A 16,851-nucleotide genomic window follows, 5' to 3' on the forward strand; every position below is an offset into this window, starting at 1 on the left:
ATCCACTTGACTATTATGATGCTTATGTGTGGGAGGAGTGAAAAACCTTACAAAAAACAAATGGACTTTCTCTTCTCTGGCTGTATCTGCCCATTGGGTGCTAAGTAGTTTAAGTGATGGGACACAGCACATTATTAACAGTATCAGTATCAGTGTAAGCACTCTAACTCAGCAGTCATACTGTTGTTTAAACATGAGAGAAGACACCCTGATTACTTTTTTTTCCCCCCAACAACCAGTGTAAGATACAGGAAAAGAAACTTGTGTTGAGGCAATGGACTCAAAGTTGCACAGGAGGGGAGTGTGTGATGGGAATCTGTTGAGGATGGCAACTGAGTACAGAGCAGTGCTGCAGTCCAGCTCTTCACTGTGTTAGGAGCTGGGTCAACAGAAAATATGGGGATGAACTTCTGCTGGATGTAGCAATGTTACAAATAAGTAATGAAACTACCTGGTGACTGTCTCACGCTTTCAGGTTTTAATTTTTGCATCATCAGGCATGCATGAGCAAGCACGGTATTTTGGGCTGGATAGATGCTGCCATGCAGACCCATGCCTCAGAGCTTGGCTGCAGCTCTGGGTATAAACATAACCCCATCCCAGGCAGCTAAGTGTGATGTTTTACTCTCCTTTGTCTTCTCTTATTAAACCAGACCTCTTGTATGCTCTGTGGCACAGTCTTCTGCACAGAAGGAAACAGCCAATAATAACTACTGAGATTTTCTACTATCTACCTACATCTGAAGTATTTAAATGAGAAAGCTGTCTGCAGTAGTCTTTGAAAACAGACCACTATGTTGTATGAAAACAGCAGTTTTTCCCTCTAAAATCAAATGATCCTAGCAAAAATCAGAAGGATGATGAGGCAAAACTACAAGCGATTCACTCTTTAGAAAAATGGATTTAGAGTTTGATATTCCCTTACTAGGATTTGAATAGCCTATTCAGATAATGTCTGGATATAAATTCTAGATATAATTGCTAGATAGAAATGCTGAGAATGACTAATCAGCAAATTGTACTCTTAGGCTTGCCCAGACACACATTCTAAAGGGAAATTATTGCTATTAAACATTTTCCATTTAATGACTTGTGTTTTCAGCTCTTGGAGGCTGCTGGACAAAATGAGAATTAAAAAATCAGCAGATAACTGAGAAGTCAGCTCACAAGCAAGATCTGAAATGGTGCAGTTGGAGTCTTTAGTACTCATTTTGTACCTGGAGATTGCCATTAGCATTTCCATCACTGTAGCTGAGCTGGCTGTGGAATTATGACTGCTTGTGATTTCTTCAATTACTGTTTCCAACAGCTGAAATAATTTTCAGCCACTGTTTTTTTTATGGGCATCTTCAGTTCAATTCCTTCAGTTCTTTCCTATCTGCTCTTATCCTTCAAACAGCTACCTCTCTCAGTATTTCCTGGCCCAGATTTCAAGAGACATTTAGAAAGCAGTTAAACTTTTGGATTGCTTTCACCCCTTGAACTCTTGCTTGAACATTATCGCTTGCTTCAACGTGGGTTTTTTTTTGGTTTTTTTTTTTTTAAAGTCATCCAATATTAGGCCTTTTTGAGGGAAGCTCAGCATCCTCACCCTCATGGTAAATATGAAAAGACAAATATTGCACATACAGCACTGTTTCCCTTACCAAAACACATATGTATGTTGTCACAGCACAAAACAGTTTTTACTCCTACATCTTAGACTGGAATGAGGATATTCAAAAGGTAATAATCTCTTACATTAAGAAACCTGCTGTTCTGTTGTTCCTTTCTCCACAAGAGGAGCTCAGAAGATTTTTTTTTTTCATTATTCTTCAGTGGAAATGAACGTTCTTTTTGTCGAATCCATTTATTTAATTGCTGCTTCTGGAAAGCTATGTCATAGCCCACATGAAGTTAGAAAACTTGGATCTTTTCCTCTTTATTGGGTTATAAGGTTTGCTGTGTGGAAGGTTGGTGCAGAAGTCATCTAGAAATCTGGTCTCACTGTTGCACCCACCCCACTTTAAGCACTCTGACACACCAGGGGGACAAAAGGAGCATCCTCCTTCCTCACTTGTGTGGGACAGCTCAGTGTCACACACTTTGCTATGGAGTATTTTTTACTTGGCCCATAATACCTGAGCTCTGTCTGTCACTGGACACTCTTATGCCATGTTGATAGCCATGGAAATATTTTGATGTGTGCCTTCAAACTCTATTCCTGGAAGCACAGAGCCAATCTGGCTACAAATAATGTAGCCTCCCTCCCTGTTTATCACCCTCTGTTTGTTGCTTGTGTTTTGGACAGCTGAGCAGGACAGAGCACTATTGCAGTCAGAGATTGAATGATTGTGGTTTTACCCCTGAGCAGAGAGTGGTGGGGTTTTATTCCTTAGAGTAATTTCCAAGTGTGAACCCTCAGACTGAGCTGCAAAGCCTCACTGGGAGATGGCTCTGTTCCCAGAGACTTCCCTGTGTGCTCACCCACTCTGCCTGTCTGTCCCATCGATTTTCCCTCCTGAAAGACAAGCACTGACTGCAGGCCCCCTCGGACCAGAGCTGCCGAGGAAGCAAGGGAAAATGGAAGGAAGAAATAAGGTTTTGACTGCAGGCACTAAAGGCAGCTGCCATATTTTTTTTTTTCCTCTGACACCCAAATAGGAGTTGGCTGGGATCTGTCAAGCTTCAAGTTCTCACACATTTCGTAAATATTTAGGGTCTGACTCACCACTGAATCACTCCCGTTATTTTTTTGACTCTGTTCAGAGAAATGGCTCTGCCACTTAGATAACACCAACTCTCTGAGATCCTCTCACCTTTGTATTTTAGCATCTCATGGTTGTGTGTGCCTGTCCTCACAGTACCACCTTAAGGATGGGGAGATGGCATCAGCCCTGGCTGGCAGAGGGATTCAGAGGCACAGTGGTCGCAGGCACCCAAGTTCTTCTCTGACACAAAATCCAAAACTGGCCAAAAGCTCCAGCCATCAGCTGGTGAGACCCTGGCTCCTTAGTGCACCAGCTCCTGCTGCTGCCTAGGGGTGGTTTTAGTAGCTGCACTGCTTGTATTGCTATACCAGGAAGAGCTTCTGTGGAAATCAGGAAGAGCACAATTCCCCTCAGAGACAACTGTGATCATGTTTTGTTCGTGTTTTCCATTGCAGGTGGAAGACAGCATGATGGATGTGTATGATTTTGTGTACGAGGAGGTGAGGAGGAACACCTCCAGCTTTAGGAGGCACGAGCTGACTGCCATCCATGAAGCAGTAAGTTGTCTTTCACCTGCAGGAGAAAAACCTTACCCTGGGGTATCTTCCCAAGGGTTTTGGGAGGCTGGGCCTGACATCTGTGCTCTGTCTTGTGAATGCTGCAATGCTATTTTCCCCTCTAGAACTGAGTCCTCCAGCCTGCTGTGGAGCTTGTTCCTCCCTTTGTATTCCTCCTTTCTCAGGTCTGACCAACCAGATTATCAGAAGGAAGAAAGGGTCACCTCTCTGAGCATCACTGTGGTGCAAGATCTACAAAGCTTCCACCCTGCAGCTGCCATAGTATTTTCTGTCTCAGCACCCACTGTGACTTGCTCCCTATCTGTGGTACAAGAGTGTGGATATGCACCTGGTCAAGTAGAGAGGAGAGGGCAGGAATTCTACATAGTCCAGCAGTAGTATTTGCATGTGGTTATTCCTATTTACCCTCAAGTTTGTGTCTGAGGAGTACTGGAGGTTATGTGGCCTCTCACACAGCTGGACACTGCTATCAGGTTCCCAAAAACCACTACCCAGGGTGCTGTTGGCATAGGGATTTTTCTGTAGCTCAGCAGGTAGGCAAGGGTGGTTACCCAGACCACAGGGAGGACACTTGCCCCCAAAGCCACAGGAGATGAGTGAGGATGTCCCCCACAGTGAGAAACTCCCGAGTCCCTGCTGAGTAAAAGAGATGCCATTCCTTTGCACAGCAGGGCTTGTTTGGGGAGTGAGTTCATGGCACTCAGCAAGGCTGGATGGGTCAGATCTGCTCAGCTGTTTCCAGACACCTCCCATACAACTCCCTGTATCCTCCTGTGTTTTCTTAAATCATCATAGCAAGTACTTTTCAAGGCTGTTTCTATCCATGCTTCTCAAAACACAGAAAGGGCAAATGTTTGCAGTGATGATGAAGGCCCTCAGAGCCATGACCAGGCTTGGAAGTGCTGGTCTCAGGGTTGTGGAGGAGCACTCCCAGGGTCCCATTTGACAAGGAGAGGCAGGCACAATGCCTGGATTCACCTGTTACGTATTTTAGTTGCCACTTGAATTGACCCAGAAACAATCTTTCTACACCTGTTGTTTTGTTTTTTTTTTTTTTTTCTTTCTGCCAAAGCTCCAAACTCTCCAGTGCACCACAGCTATAGGAAACCAATTCCAGGCTGGGTGTTGCTGGGGATCCTCTCGGCCCATAATAATCACTGGAAACATGAGTCTGTGTATCCCTGGCCTTTCCAGAGCAGCCACTGAGAGCATTAGTATGACTAGAAGGGGTAGGCTTGGCCCCAGTCTCAGGCAGCAGTCCTGGAGGAGCATGAGCAACTTTGAGGCCAGATCTGTCCACCTCTCCTGAATTTAGCATGCATTGTTGTTGATTCCTATGTGCTTTGATCCTTGCCACCCTGACTGGGCTGGGCAGGGGCCTATTGCTAGCATCTCCTGCTGCAAGGGGAGAGCCCTGGCAGGTAGCTGGCAAATTTCTCCCTCTCTTCCAGTTCCTGTGCTGTGGGAAGCACTCTCCTTTTGGGGACACAACCAATGTTGAGAACAAGACGTGCCCACCCGGCCAAGTGCACGATGAAGGACAGGTAAGGGAAAGGTTTCTCCCATGCCATAGTGGGGTTGTGCCTCTATTTTCTAGCTGTCAAAACCTCACTGGTGCTGAAGTGTTAATGGGAATTGTGCTTTTTTCATGGTCTGGGGTTGAAACGGGTTGGGATTTGTTTTGTTGTTTCAATAACACTGGACACAGTGGGAGTAGTGTGTTAAGCTCTGGGATCCAGCACAGGAAAGACATTGGCCTAGTGGAGCAAGTCCAGAGGAGGCCACTAATATGATCAGAGGGGTGGTGCATCTTTCCTGTGAGGAATGGCTAGAAGGATTGCTTTTGTTCAGCTAGGAAAAGAGATGGTGACCTAATTGTGTCCTTCTGGAAAAAGAGAAAGCTGCAAGAAAGATGGAGAGGGACTTTTTCAAGAGAGTGTAATGAGAGGACAAAGGGTAAAGTCTTGAAACTGACAGTAGTTTTAGATTAAATATTAGGAAAAACATTCTTTACTGTGAGAGTGGTGAGGTACTGGCACAGGTTGCCCAGAGAATTTATGAATTCCCCATCCCTGGCAGTGTTTAAGGCCATGCAGAATGGAGCTCTGAGCAACCTGGTATAGAGAAAGGTGACCCTGCCCATGGCTGGGGGGTTGGAACTGGATGGGCTCTTTAAGGTCCCTTCCAACCCAAATCACTCTATGATCCTGTGTATTAGGAGGAAGAGCACTGGTGGATCAGCAGGTCTCAGACCCACAGATGCAGTTTCCTTCAGAGCACTAGAAAGCTTTCAAAATGCTTGTGTTTGCAGCCCTTTCACTTCCCTCCAGCTTCCTGCTCATCTGTGCATGCAGAGAGTGTGAGATATCATAGGCATGTACCAGAGCACAAAAAACCCTGTTTGATTTTTTCACATGACTCTAATTTCTGACACTTAAAATGTGTTCCAGTAAAAACAAATGTGGAATTTGATGTAATTAATTTTTCCCTGGGGCATTAAACAGGTATTACAATGAGCAGCTCACAAAGCAGGGTGATGATGCCCGGCAGTAGCTTCTTCAAATATGCTTCGTTCTGGCTCTATCAAGTATCTCAGTGAGGCTGCTGGAGAAGCCATCAGTGTTAAACTGTTGTGCACTGAAGCTATTACTTCATACTCTCAGAGCAAATCTTTGCACGATCATTTTTCTTCCACCAGAGTAGCTAAAGCCACCAGCATCAATACATGGTGTTTCTAGTAAAACCAAAACCACACTGCTGCAGCGATACAAACACGTTCGCAGATGAAGATGTCAAGGGCTAAAAGCACATGTAATGCACAGGCGCACATCAGCCCGCAGGGGCAGAGTTTCAAAGCACAGCCTCCCATCCCAGGGCAGGGTGGAACTCAAAGAGCAGGAAGGGAGAGCAGGAGAAAGCTGGGCATCATATGGGCGACTCATTCCTCCCACTTAGTGGTCTGTGTTTCCCTCGCTTGGGAGCCGGGGAAGTGAGTGGGAGGATGTGCTTTGTGTAACACAGGAAATCGCAGAGTTTGGTGGCAGCACTATGTTCACTCCTTGCTTTGAGCACTTCTTTCCTAGTTCTGCAAATCCTTTCATCAAGGGCATGCTCTTGTATTTCTGAAATAGCTGCCTTAGCTAACACCTCGGGGATTTCTGTAGGGCCCTTGGCATGCTTAAAGCTAATGTATATTAATGCTTTCAGCACCTTGCAAAATCGAGCTGTTCATTAGTAACCTTGGGGTAACATTTGTAACATTTGGCATCATGGTGTGCTCCGCTTTTCTATCTTTCCATTTCCTTCTTTCCATTTTTCAGTGGGTGAAAAGAAAAAAGCTTTTGCAACACCACACTTAAGCACACATCCCCCACAGTCCAAAATGCATTGCACCAATAAAACTGTAGGCATGTTGGAGTAATAGAAAAGATACCACAGATGTTTGTCTTCCCAAGCTACAGCAGCAACAGAAGAAGGTAGAACTGCCTGGCTGTGCAATGCTGCACCTCTTTCTTGCCTCCTTTTCTCTCTGAGGCTGTGGAAGTGCTGCTGTGGGGATAAAGCCCCCCATCAAGCTGCTGCTGTGCTGGCATTTGTTTCTCTCTTCCCAGGACTGCCTGCGGGAGATCCAGGACTTTCTGAAAAAGCACATGGACTTTGTCTTCTCACTCCTGGGCGTCGCCATTGGCTTCACGGTAACAGTGTCTGTCTTTTAACATTTTTGCCCTGAAAGATGGGATCCAGTGGGGACAAAGTATCCCAAATTGGAGCCGGAGAGGGCCACTAATTAAACATTGCTTTCTTGTTTGCCCACCCACTGCTTGGCAGAGGTGTATCACTGTAATTACCTGTACACAGTGCTCTGATTATGTGGTGATGCACACCAGAAAAGAGCATGTGCCAGGAGATTCTTTTCTCCACCATGAAGGTAGGTTTGATCTGCTGTGATATCTCCATGCTGCTCCCCAGCTGGGATGACCTTTCTTGACTGAAAGTGTCTTTGGAGATTGTTTGCCTGGTGTCCACCTTGGCACAATCATGGATTCTTCTCCATCTAAGTAAAACCCAGAGGAACAAGCTATTTGTATTTTATACTGCTAGCAGTAAATTGCAAAAACAATCAGGCATTACTATGGAGCTGTGAATGTAAAGTCATGTGTGAATATTTGGTGTCACTTTTCAATTTTTCTCAAGTATAGGGAAAATTTCACTGCAGCTATATTCAGATAAAAGGAGGAGCACTTTTATAATAGATACGCTTTTTTCACAGCTTGATGCTATAGCCAGATAAGGCAGTTGTCTTTGAAGCCTGTGCTAAAGGAAATCTCACTGCACAGTTCACTATTGTGATGGCAGGATGCAAGGGAAGCACGTAAAGAGGGTTAAAGCTGCTCTGATGTCACTGTCCCCCAGCCAACAATGCACACATATCCCCAGATCAAGCTGCAAGCAAAGGCACTAGCACATTAGGGCATACTTGAGGAAAGAGCACATTGTTGCAGCCCTCATTATCCTTGCCACAGCAGCCTTACCTTGGATATGTTGCCTGCGTTAAGCCTGATGTGTCATATACCAGGCAGAGTATCACAATAGAGAGGAAGTACACTGTCCTCTGCAATCATAAGTGTTTAGGGTTGGCTTAGGGGTTTGTCTGCTTGATTGTTTTGCTGGGTTTTTTACTTCAAACAAGACACGGGTGTTGTGGTTTTGTCTCCCCACGGCATCTTTACAAAAGGCTACTGTTATGACAGAGTTATGTTTGTTTGCATAGAGGAATGTGGCAGGAATTGAAATCTGAATTTCCTGGTTTCATCTCATTTCTATTTTTAGGGCCAGGTTTGAGCTGTGCTATGCTAATTCCAATCAGATGTTTTAACCATGTGTTACCTTTTTTTTTTAAGCCCACATATCAGAAATGGTGTTCACCAGTTCACTAAAAACGAGCTCTCTCAGAAAAATGTGACAACAGGCAATATTTATGACATCATAATCAGTTACACAGTAATTGTATGCCTGTCTCATTTATTTCCTTTTAGGTTTATGGGATGATCCTAACTTCATTCCTCTGGTTCTCCATCCACTTCAGCAGCAATCTGTACCGGAAAGGCAAATACATCCTCCGAGAGAGGTAGAAACCTGATGCCTGGGCATCCTACCAGGCAGAGCCAGCTCTTGGCAAAGGAAGATGTCTGAGGTCACCTGAAAAATGCTCTGGGAAGGTATTTCATGGGGTCAGGTGGTGGGATGTGTGTCACACATTGCCCTTTCCTGCACTACTACTGGGCTCAGAGATGCAGATTCCCTTGATGCGAGACATACAGGCTGTGGCTCCACCAGGACACAAGGAGCTCTTTACAACCAAATAGAGAGAAAAGCAGAGCAAAAATCACAGCATTAAACCAAACTTCTCTCCTGCTGTCATCTGAGCAGTTCCCTGTGACCCCCAAAGGTGAATGTTTCTAGGAAGATGGCTTCGGATTGCAGCCCAGGATCAATGTTGTGCTATCAGTAAATAAATGACAGGAGCTGTCACCACTGATGGGAAATGTGCTCTCCCAGCCTGGACACTTGCAATGTTTAACTTTGGGCATGTTTCTGATCCTGCAGGGGTACATGGGCACCCAATGACTGTCAGCTACTTTTCCCATTTTCAAATGTTGCAGGTTTATAGAACTTTTGGTAGAGATCAGGACAAAAAGTCAGAAAGTAGTGAATGATCTTTGAAACAACTGACCAACAGAAGGACATGTTTCTCTGTTATTCCTCCTTGATAATGCAATACAACTTTTTTTTTTTGTTTTTTTAATTCTTAGGATTTACTCTCCTAAATCTTGATGCCACACTGATTTCACAGGGGCTTGTTAAATCGCACCTTGACTGCTGTGTCTAATTCCGGGCTCCTCAATTTAGGAAATATGTTGAGATGTTCAAACATATTCAGAGAAGGGCCAGAAGGCTGGTGATGAGTCTAGAACACAAGCCCTTGCAAAGAGTAGCTGAGGGAGCTGGGGCTATTTACCCTGGGGAAAAAAGGAGTCTTGGGGTGACCTTTTCACTCTCTACAACTGCCTGGAAGGAGGGTGCAGCCAGGTGGGGGTCAGTATCTTCTCCCAGGCAACCAGTGACAGGATGAGAGGACAGTCTTAAGCTGCACCAGGGAAAGTTTAGGCTGGACATTAGAGAAAAATTCTTCAAAGGAAAGATGATTGGGCATTGGAATGGGCTGTGCAAGGAGATGGAGGAGTCACTGCACCTGGAGGTGTTTAAAAAAGAGCCTGGATGTGGCACCAGTGGCATGGTTTAGTTGATAAGGTGGTGTTAGGTCATAGGTGGGGCTTGGTGATCTCCAAGGTCTTTCCCAACCTGGCTGATTGTGTGATTCTGTAACTTCTGGCCCCAGCTCTATGTTTATCAGGCTTTACTAACCCACTGTGCTCCTGTGGCAAAAGGACTTTGATATTATACACACAAACAGAAGTTTAAATCTATAAAAGAACAGGACTGATCTCCAGCCAGGTCAAACAACACAATGTCCAACTCCACGTCCTTTTTACATCACCTTATCAATAATAAACAGAATTTGTAAAAGGCTGTCAGTCTAGCTGAAAGAGCAGCTCCCTGGCACGTTCTGCCCTCATGTCGAGGAGGCAGAGCACTTCTGAGCTGAAACCCATCATTGTGATATATGTAGCACCTGCTGTAAATTATACAGCTGTGTGAAATGTCTGTTGAACCAGCAACAGCTTTCACGCCTCTCACACATAGTGGCTTTTAGGCATGAAAAATGGTAAGTAGCAATTGTTTCCTGAGATAAAAATGAACAACTCTGTGCTGATGTTCACGACATGTTCTGGCCCTCAGGCAGGGGCTGCTGCATGTGCAAGAACAGCAGTACAGCCTACAGCACCTGGCTGGCATTTTAACCTGGGCTGCAAATACCTTGCTTTGGAAAGAGTTGTGTTGTGGGGGGCTGAGGCTGTCACTTTTCACTCCATGCCCTTGGAACCAGCAGAGCTTCACTACTGACTTCACTGGAAGCAGGATGAAGTTCACACTGCCCCAGTGTAATATTCAAGCTACCTCCTGGCAGTCACCAACACACCTCACTCTGGCAGGGAATTGGGTGTGATATGCACTTCTCAGCATATGCCCTTTCTAGTGGGGAAGTATTCACTTATATGTGTGTGTGTATCATCACATATATTGATCTCTGGAAAGAGACAATCTCCCTTGTGAGCTCCAGCTGCTACTGTCAGGCCACTGCTATTGTTATTCCTCAGGCCAGCTGGCAGCTCATGTGACTCATGGTTGCTTCAATAAAGATTAATTTCTTGCAAAAGGCCATCATTGCTTCTCCTTTTTTGTGCCATGCATGAAGCTGCCTGCATTGCTTGGGGGTTTGCCTTATGGAGGAGACTCAGTAATTCTTTCAGTGCTGGGCAGAGATATTCCCCAGGCAGCTGGTGCTCACCTGTCCTAGCAGTGTGCTGGAGGGAGAGGATGGCATTGGTCCTTTGGAGGAAAAGGAGCATCTCATCAGCCTTGTTCCACCCTCAGCCAGCTGATGGGACAGCATGCAGGTACCTCTTAGGGAATAATGTAAGCAGAGGCAGGAAAAATGATTAAGGATGTGTTTAAGCTGTAACAACCAGAGTATTTTTATGGAAGAAATGTCTATGGTTTCACTTTTTTAAGGATCAGGAAGTCTTGCACAGTGCTCTGTATTGCCTAGTTAACTGCTGATATTCTACTATATCAAAAAACAGCACAGACAAGTTGGTGGAGTCAGTGTCATCAGTGTGGGCTACCTGCTCAAGCCTCATCAACAGGTACAAAGCATCTCTGTTAAAGCATCACCACCAGGACTGCTGAAGCTTTAGGTGCTCCACCTTTCCAGGTCAGTTTTTAATGTAAAGGTAGAGTTATGGACAGGAGTAGCATATATATTATGAAGGTATGTGCTTTTCTGCTCCTGAAAATTGCAGAGGGCTATCATTACAGGGTAGGAGGAGCCCCTGCTGCTGTACATAACACAGGCTCTAGGAGAAGAGTGTGTCCAGTCACTGGCCATCTCATTACTTTAGTCTCATTTCACTGGTTGCTGGAACTCCCCTGCAATGGGCAGCACCTTCAACAAGGAGGTGACAGAGCCATGCCCAGCTGGACAGGCTCTTCTCCCAGAGCTTGTGTTGTGTGTAGCAGCAGGTGCTCCTGCTACCCTGCAATGGCATCCCACAGTGATTTTCAGAAGCAGCAAAGCAGATACCTTCAGCTCCTTGATTTCTAGAAACATGTTACAGAAATGTGCTGTGTTAATATTTTGTTCACAGTTGTAGAAGTGGCAGCACTGAGGAATGGCTGGATGGAACCTGTGGGGTGGGTGAGTGTTAAACAGTGTTTTTACACCTCTGCCAACAAAAAATCCCTGTCCTACAGTTAATGTTTTTGCACTTACTAGTCCCTAATTTTCTGCTGGCTAGTGGCAAATTACAGCTCTTGTATGACCAGAGCAAAACCCCAGGAACTTACTGATAAGTGGTGCCAAGATTTACACAGTGTTGAGAAGAGTGAGAGAGAGATTTTGCTGGGAGAAGAGCATGGAGCTGAGCTTTGGGGATGCAAGCTGACAGCCAGACTAGGAAACACCTGCAGAGCACTGAGCCTTCCTGGGGCTTGCTCTACAGGAAGCTGTTTGTTATAAACATGTCAACACTCACACTCTGCTAGGAAAGAAATCCTATTTAGGTAGGCATATATAGGAGGGGAAAAAAGAATTTTTAGACCAAAGGTGCAAAGTTAAATATTTAGTTGTGAATTGCCTCCAGTTAGTTGTCAATTAAGTTGCAGCAATTATCAGTTATTTCCACTAAGGTCATCTGGGCACTTGCAGTCTGCCTCTCTCTGAGCATGCATTAGCCTCTGCTCATGAGTTACCTTTTTCCTTTTACTATAGACAACCTCCCAGCTTTGTCTGAGGCCACAGGAAGAGTGACCAGCAGGCCACCTTTGGGGCTACCTATAAGTCTGTGGGGCTGAGGAGCACCAGCTCATGGCAACAGCAAGCACCTTTTGTGCTGCTCTGCACCTTTCACTGCTCAGGCACTGCTCTGCCAAAAGGGCCATTAAATTCCACAGAGACCCTGCATGGGGCTCACCATATGCTCATGGCTGGACTGACCAGAGCTTGCTTATGAGCCAGAGGAGCTTTCCCAGCACCTGCTCTGATGGCAGTGGATGGCACTTGGAGCACTTGTGGAAAGCACAGGTTAAATAACACAGTGGTTTGGTGGTGAGGAGAGTGAGAATCTTTCAGCCCTGTGGTGTACTGTCTTGGCTCCAAACAGGTTTGCTATTTCCTGCCCTTTTGACCATGCGCTTGCAAGTTCCTACTGTCTTTGAAATACAACTTCCTCGTGCAGCAGCCCCTTCACTATGCAGCTTGGATTGATGCCTACAGCATGCTCCTAGAGAAGACACTGCTGAGTGAGTCCTTCCAAAGCCTTGGAAGCTGGCAAATCTGGGTGGACCCTTACAGTGCTATTGTATAAGGAAGCCAACTCCTGCCAAGGTAAAGCTGTGTTTATAAGCTACAGACACACAAAATATTTTTGGAAGTAAGAGTTGATAGACACATGTTTTTCTAACCAGGTGCAGAAGTAATGCATTTGGTAAAGCAGCTGGCTATAATTCACTAGAAATGCAGCCAGAGGTGGAAGATGCCCCACACAGATCTCAGCCAGCACAGCTGAAAGCAGATGAGGGCAGAAGCTGCTGTGAATACACAGATCACACACATCCTACAACTTTCACATGAAATGTCATTGCAGCTCTCTCTGATAGTAAAATGCAGAAAAGGGATGTATTTCTTAACTGTGTAGTTCCTCTTCTGGGAGGATGAGCAACAACTAGCAACATATCCAGAGATGTAACAATGTGTGGGACAGCAGGGCAGAGCGTGGGAGTGAGGAGGGAGAAGTCTTGGGTGCTGTTTTGGAAAAACACAGGCTGTGTGTGTTTTGCAGCTTTTGGCCAGAGCTGGCAAACCCGTGACTGACTGCAGGCCTGCTGCTGAAACCACTCCACTCCCCACCATGCCATCCCTCTCACCCCCAGCACAAAACTGCTGCTACCTTCATCACCTGGCATTTGGGGATTTATTCCTGGAGGCAAACTGCATATCTACCCCTGCCAGAAGGGTCAAGGGGAAAAAAAACACCTCTTCACCTGGAGGGGATATATGTGGTGGTTGTTCAGCTTGCAAGGAAGTGGCATATCTTGGGAGCTAAGTTCAGACGAGCCTGGAGGTGCCCACCAACAGCTAAAGCCCTGCTGTCTTCCAGTCTCTATTCCCTTAGACTCCAGCAAGCAAAGAAGAAAGGTCCTTCCCAGCATTTCTTGCCAGGAAGATGCATATCCCTGCATTGCTCACCCTGGAGTCACTGGCAGTCAGCTAGCTGGGTTGTTTATATTATCCCAAGACAGAATTCCCCTGTCTCCCCTCAGCATCACTAAGTGATATTGCTTAACCCCTGTCTGTGTGCAGCAGCTTGGTCACATACATGCTAGGCTTCTTTTTAGCCCTATTACATCAGCAATAAACTATTCCAGTCTTTATTCACCTACTAATGAATTATACATTGATTATACAATAAGAGCTGTCTGCATCGATGGGCTGGGCTCTTGCTGTCCCACATGGCACCTCCAAAGCACAACTCAGCCCAGCTGTGGCTCAGCCTTCTCTGATTCCCTGAGAAAAGTAATGTTCATTTTCTGAGCTCATAAGCTGAGAAGAGAGAGTGTCTCCTTGGATAGGAAGCCCACTTGGGTTTTCACTCCCTCAGCTGGAGCACCAGCAGGAGCTGATGGTGTCGTTCCCCCCCACTTATATAACCTGACCTATCACCATAGAGACTTTGATATAAATATTTAAAGATGGCAGAGAGTCAGGCCAGGCAGATGGGAACCATTTGTTGAGTTTATTAGAAACAGAAACTTCAGGCTCAGTTACAGGTCTCTGCTTGCTGCATCCCTCTCCCTTGAGGCTGCAAGGCAAGTGCAACCCCCCACACTGTCACAGTACTTCAGCTCAGCCTGTAGAGATGGAAACGGGGATTTTTGGATAAGTAGTCACCATCCACTCCTGCTGGGGCACAGAAAGGTATTCTGAAAATGTCCCCTTAGACATGGGGATTGATTCCTCATATTGTTTTGGTTTTTTCTCCAAATGAAGGCATTGGCTGACTTCCCAGAGGTGTAGATGGATCTCTCCTCAGGTGATGGAGCTCCATAGGCTGGTACATACACTGCACTTTGCCCTTGCTTAAGTCTCTTTCTTGAAAAACAGCTTTGTGGGGTGTTGGCGGCCAAGGAAGTTACCCCTGTGTGCTCTGGAACTATCAGCCTCCCACGGGACCAGTTTCTGAGTTTCCTATCATGCATCTTCAAAATGTCCTCTTTAAAGATCTTTGGTGATGCTGCAGTTGTTTGGGGGTGTTTTACCACCAGAGGTAAATTGGAAATTCAGGCTATTTCTGTTGTATTTTGCAATAAAAATGAGAAATAGTGGTTTAAAGCTAACTAGGATCTCCCCAGAAAGATGATGTGGGTTTTTTTCCCCCATGGTTTATCTGTCAGTTTTGAGCTGGCTGAGGAGGGCAGGGGAATTGCCATGCAAGTCAGAGTATGACATAAGCAGCCACCCTGTGGTCCTCAGTGGATAATGGATTCCCATTTGCTCTCCCAAATCTCCCAGAGACCCTGGTCAGGAGGTGTTTAGACCCTGCCTTGATGGCAATCAGTTCACATCCTGGTTGCCAGCTCTTCAGGCCCGTGTAAGAGCTGGGGAGGATCTGTGTCTGTACTCTCATCCCCCTCCCTCACTTTTTATTAAACAAAAGGGGTTTTGAGGGAAAGCTGCTGGAAGGCAGGTGGGTGTCTCTCTGGGATAATCAGGCTCCAAGTCCCAGGGCTTGCTGAGGGTTTGCTGAGTCCTGCTGGTAAGGGATGTTCTGCTAAATTCATCTGCTCCAACGGACCCTGGTGAGTCACACCCAGAGGTGTAAAAACTCACAGGCATGACACTGGCTTTTATAAACAGGCTCATAAAAAACCCCAACAACCCAAACCAAACAGACACAAAAAAACACCACAAGCACCTCTGCTCTCAGCTGTTCCACTCTACCTGCAAACCCAATTGCAGAAGCACATCAAATAGCTGATTGGGGATGGGTTTGTTTTTTTAATTCGGGGTTTGAGGGATTTAAAAAATGTATTTTTAGAGTTTATTTTTTTTTTTTCTTTCAAGGATGAAAGGCCTGAGGGAGGTAGGTAGCTTCCTCACAGCCCTGTCTGCAGCTGGCTGCTCTGTGAATGACTGCACGCCCTGAGCACTCAAACCAGCTTTTCCTCCTGAAGAGGGAAGTCATCAGCCCTATTCATAGCACTCACACTCAGATACTGGCATGTGACACCCAGACACAAACTGAATTCTTGCAAATTTTGCTTATTTATAAAGAGCTGCTAAAGCCACTGAGAGCTTTGCGAAGGTAGTTGTGGTACTTTATGGGCTGTACAGCAAGTGATGCAGTGTGAGAAATGAGTACAAAACATGAGAAATGAGTATGCAACACCTGAAATAGTCCTGGGAAACAGTATATGTTATCTTGTCACTGTGCTATGGTGATGGCATTTTTCTCCCTCTACCTAAAGACCAAAGTTTTCAAATATACCCAGCTGAGCTGCTTAAAATAACAGCAACAATAAGAAAAGGCAAAGCTTGAAAATGCTTTTCCACTTCCAGCTTTTGGAGAAGACTTTGTTGGCATGGCCTGTTTAAACCCAGCAGGCTTTAGGCTGTAACTGGGAGCTTCTTGATGTAGGAGGTGTTGGACTGTGCCCCTGCTGCCCCTGCCAGGGCCACAGCTATCCCTGACCAGCATGTACTCCAAGAGAACCTGAAGGAAGGTCCTAGCAGCAGGACTGTGTTGTCTCCAAACCAAATTGTGCCTAATACAATTTTGGAGAATACAAAAGGTTTATTTTTTGCTTTCCATTTTCCTTCACTCCTCAGAATAGGAGGAAAAAAGGGCAGAAAGCAAGAAAAGAAAAGCCATAGTGTGAGGGATAAGAACAACACACACAAAAAAAGCAATCTTAAGCTCCCTGGAAGCAGTTTCAATGCCAGCTTTGTGGCAGTGATGGCAGCTGGGGTTGCCTGCCCTCCAGTGCACAAAAGTTGATCTAAGAGTCATTTTTCCTCTTAGGCAGTGAGGCTGCTGCTGCTGAAGGCCTTACTGCTGCTGGTTCCTTCCTCTCCAAGCAGCATCTCTGAGAGTTTTTTCTGGGAATAATTGCTTAGGTCTACAAGATGTTGCAAGGTGTACAAGATGCTTCTCAGTTCATATAATCTCCTGTTTTCAACTTCTTTTCTTTTCTTTTCTTTTCTTTTCTTTTCTTTTCTTTTCTTTTCTTTTCTTTTCTTTTCTTTTCTTTTCTTTTCTTTTCTTTTCTTTTCTTTTCTTTTCTTTTCTTTTCTTTTCTTTTCTTTTCTTTTCTTTTCTTTTCTTTTCTTTTCTTTTCCTTTC

General features: G+C 45.4%; 1 protein-coding gene across 3 annotated transcripts in view; it reads left to right on the plus strand.

Annotated features, from left to right (window-relative positions):
- The window catches only part of TSPAN32 (tetraspanin 32), a 42,358-nt gene extending 25,781 nt beyond the window's left edge, over positions 1-16,577 (plus strand). Inside the window, exons 6-11 of one of the 3 annotated variants that reach the window (XM_079308464.1) lie at positions 3,146-3,247; positions 4,720-4,812; positions 6,880-6,963; positions 8,305-8,487; positions 11,035-11,165; positions 11,599-11,631. In XM_079308464.1, the coding sequence (XP_079164590.1) occupies positions 3,146-3,247; positions 4,720-4,812; positions 6,880-6,963; positions 8,305-8,400 (375 nt within the window). In that variant the 3' untranslated portion in view covers positions 8,401-8,487; positions 11,035-11,165; positions 11,599-11,631. The other 2 variants (XM_079308465.1, XM_079308463.1) reach the window with 2 other exon arrangements.
- Positions 16,578-16,851: the final 274 nt, after the last annotated feature.

This window comes from Erithacus rubecula (genome assembly GCF_903797595.1).
Source record: "Erithacus rubecula genome assembly, chromosome: 6".
In the NCBI taxonomy this organism is placed as follows: domain Eukaryota; kingdom Metazoa; phylum Chordata; class Aves; order Passeriformes; family Muscicapidae; genus Erithacus; species Erithacus rubecula.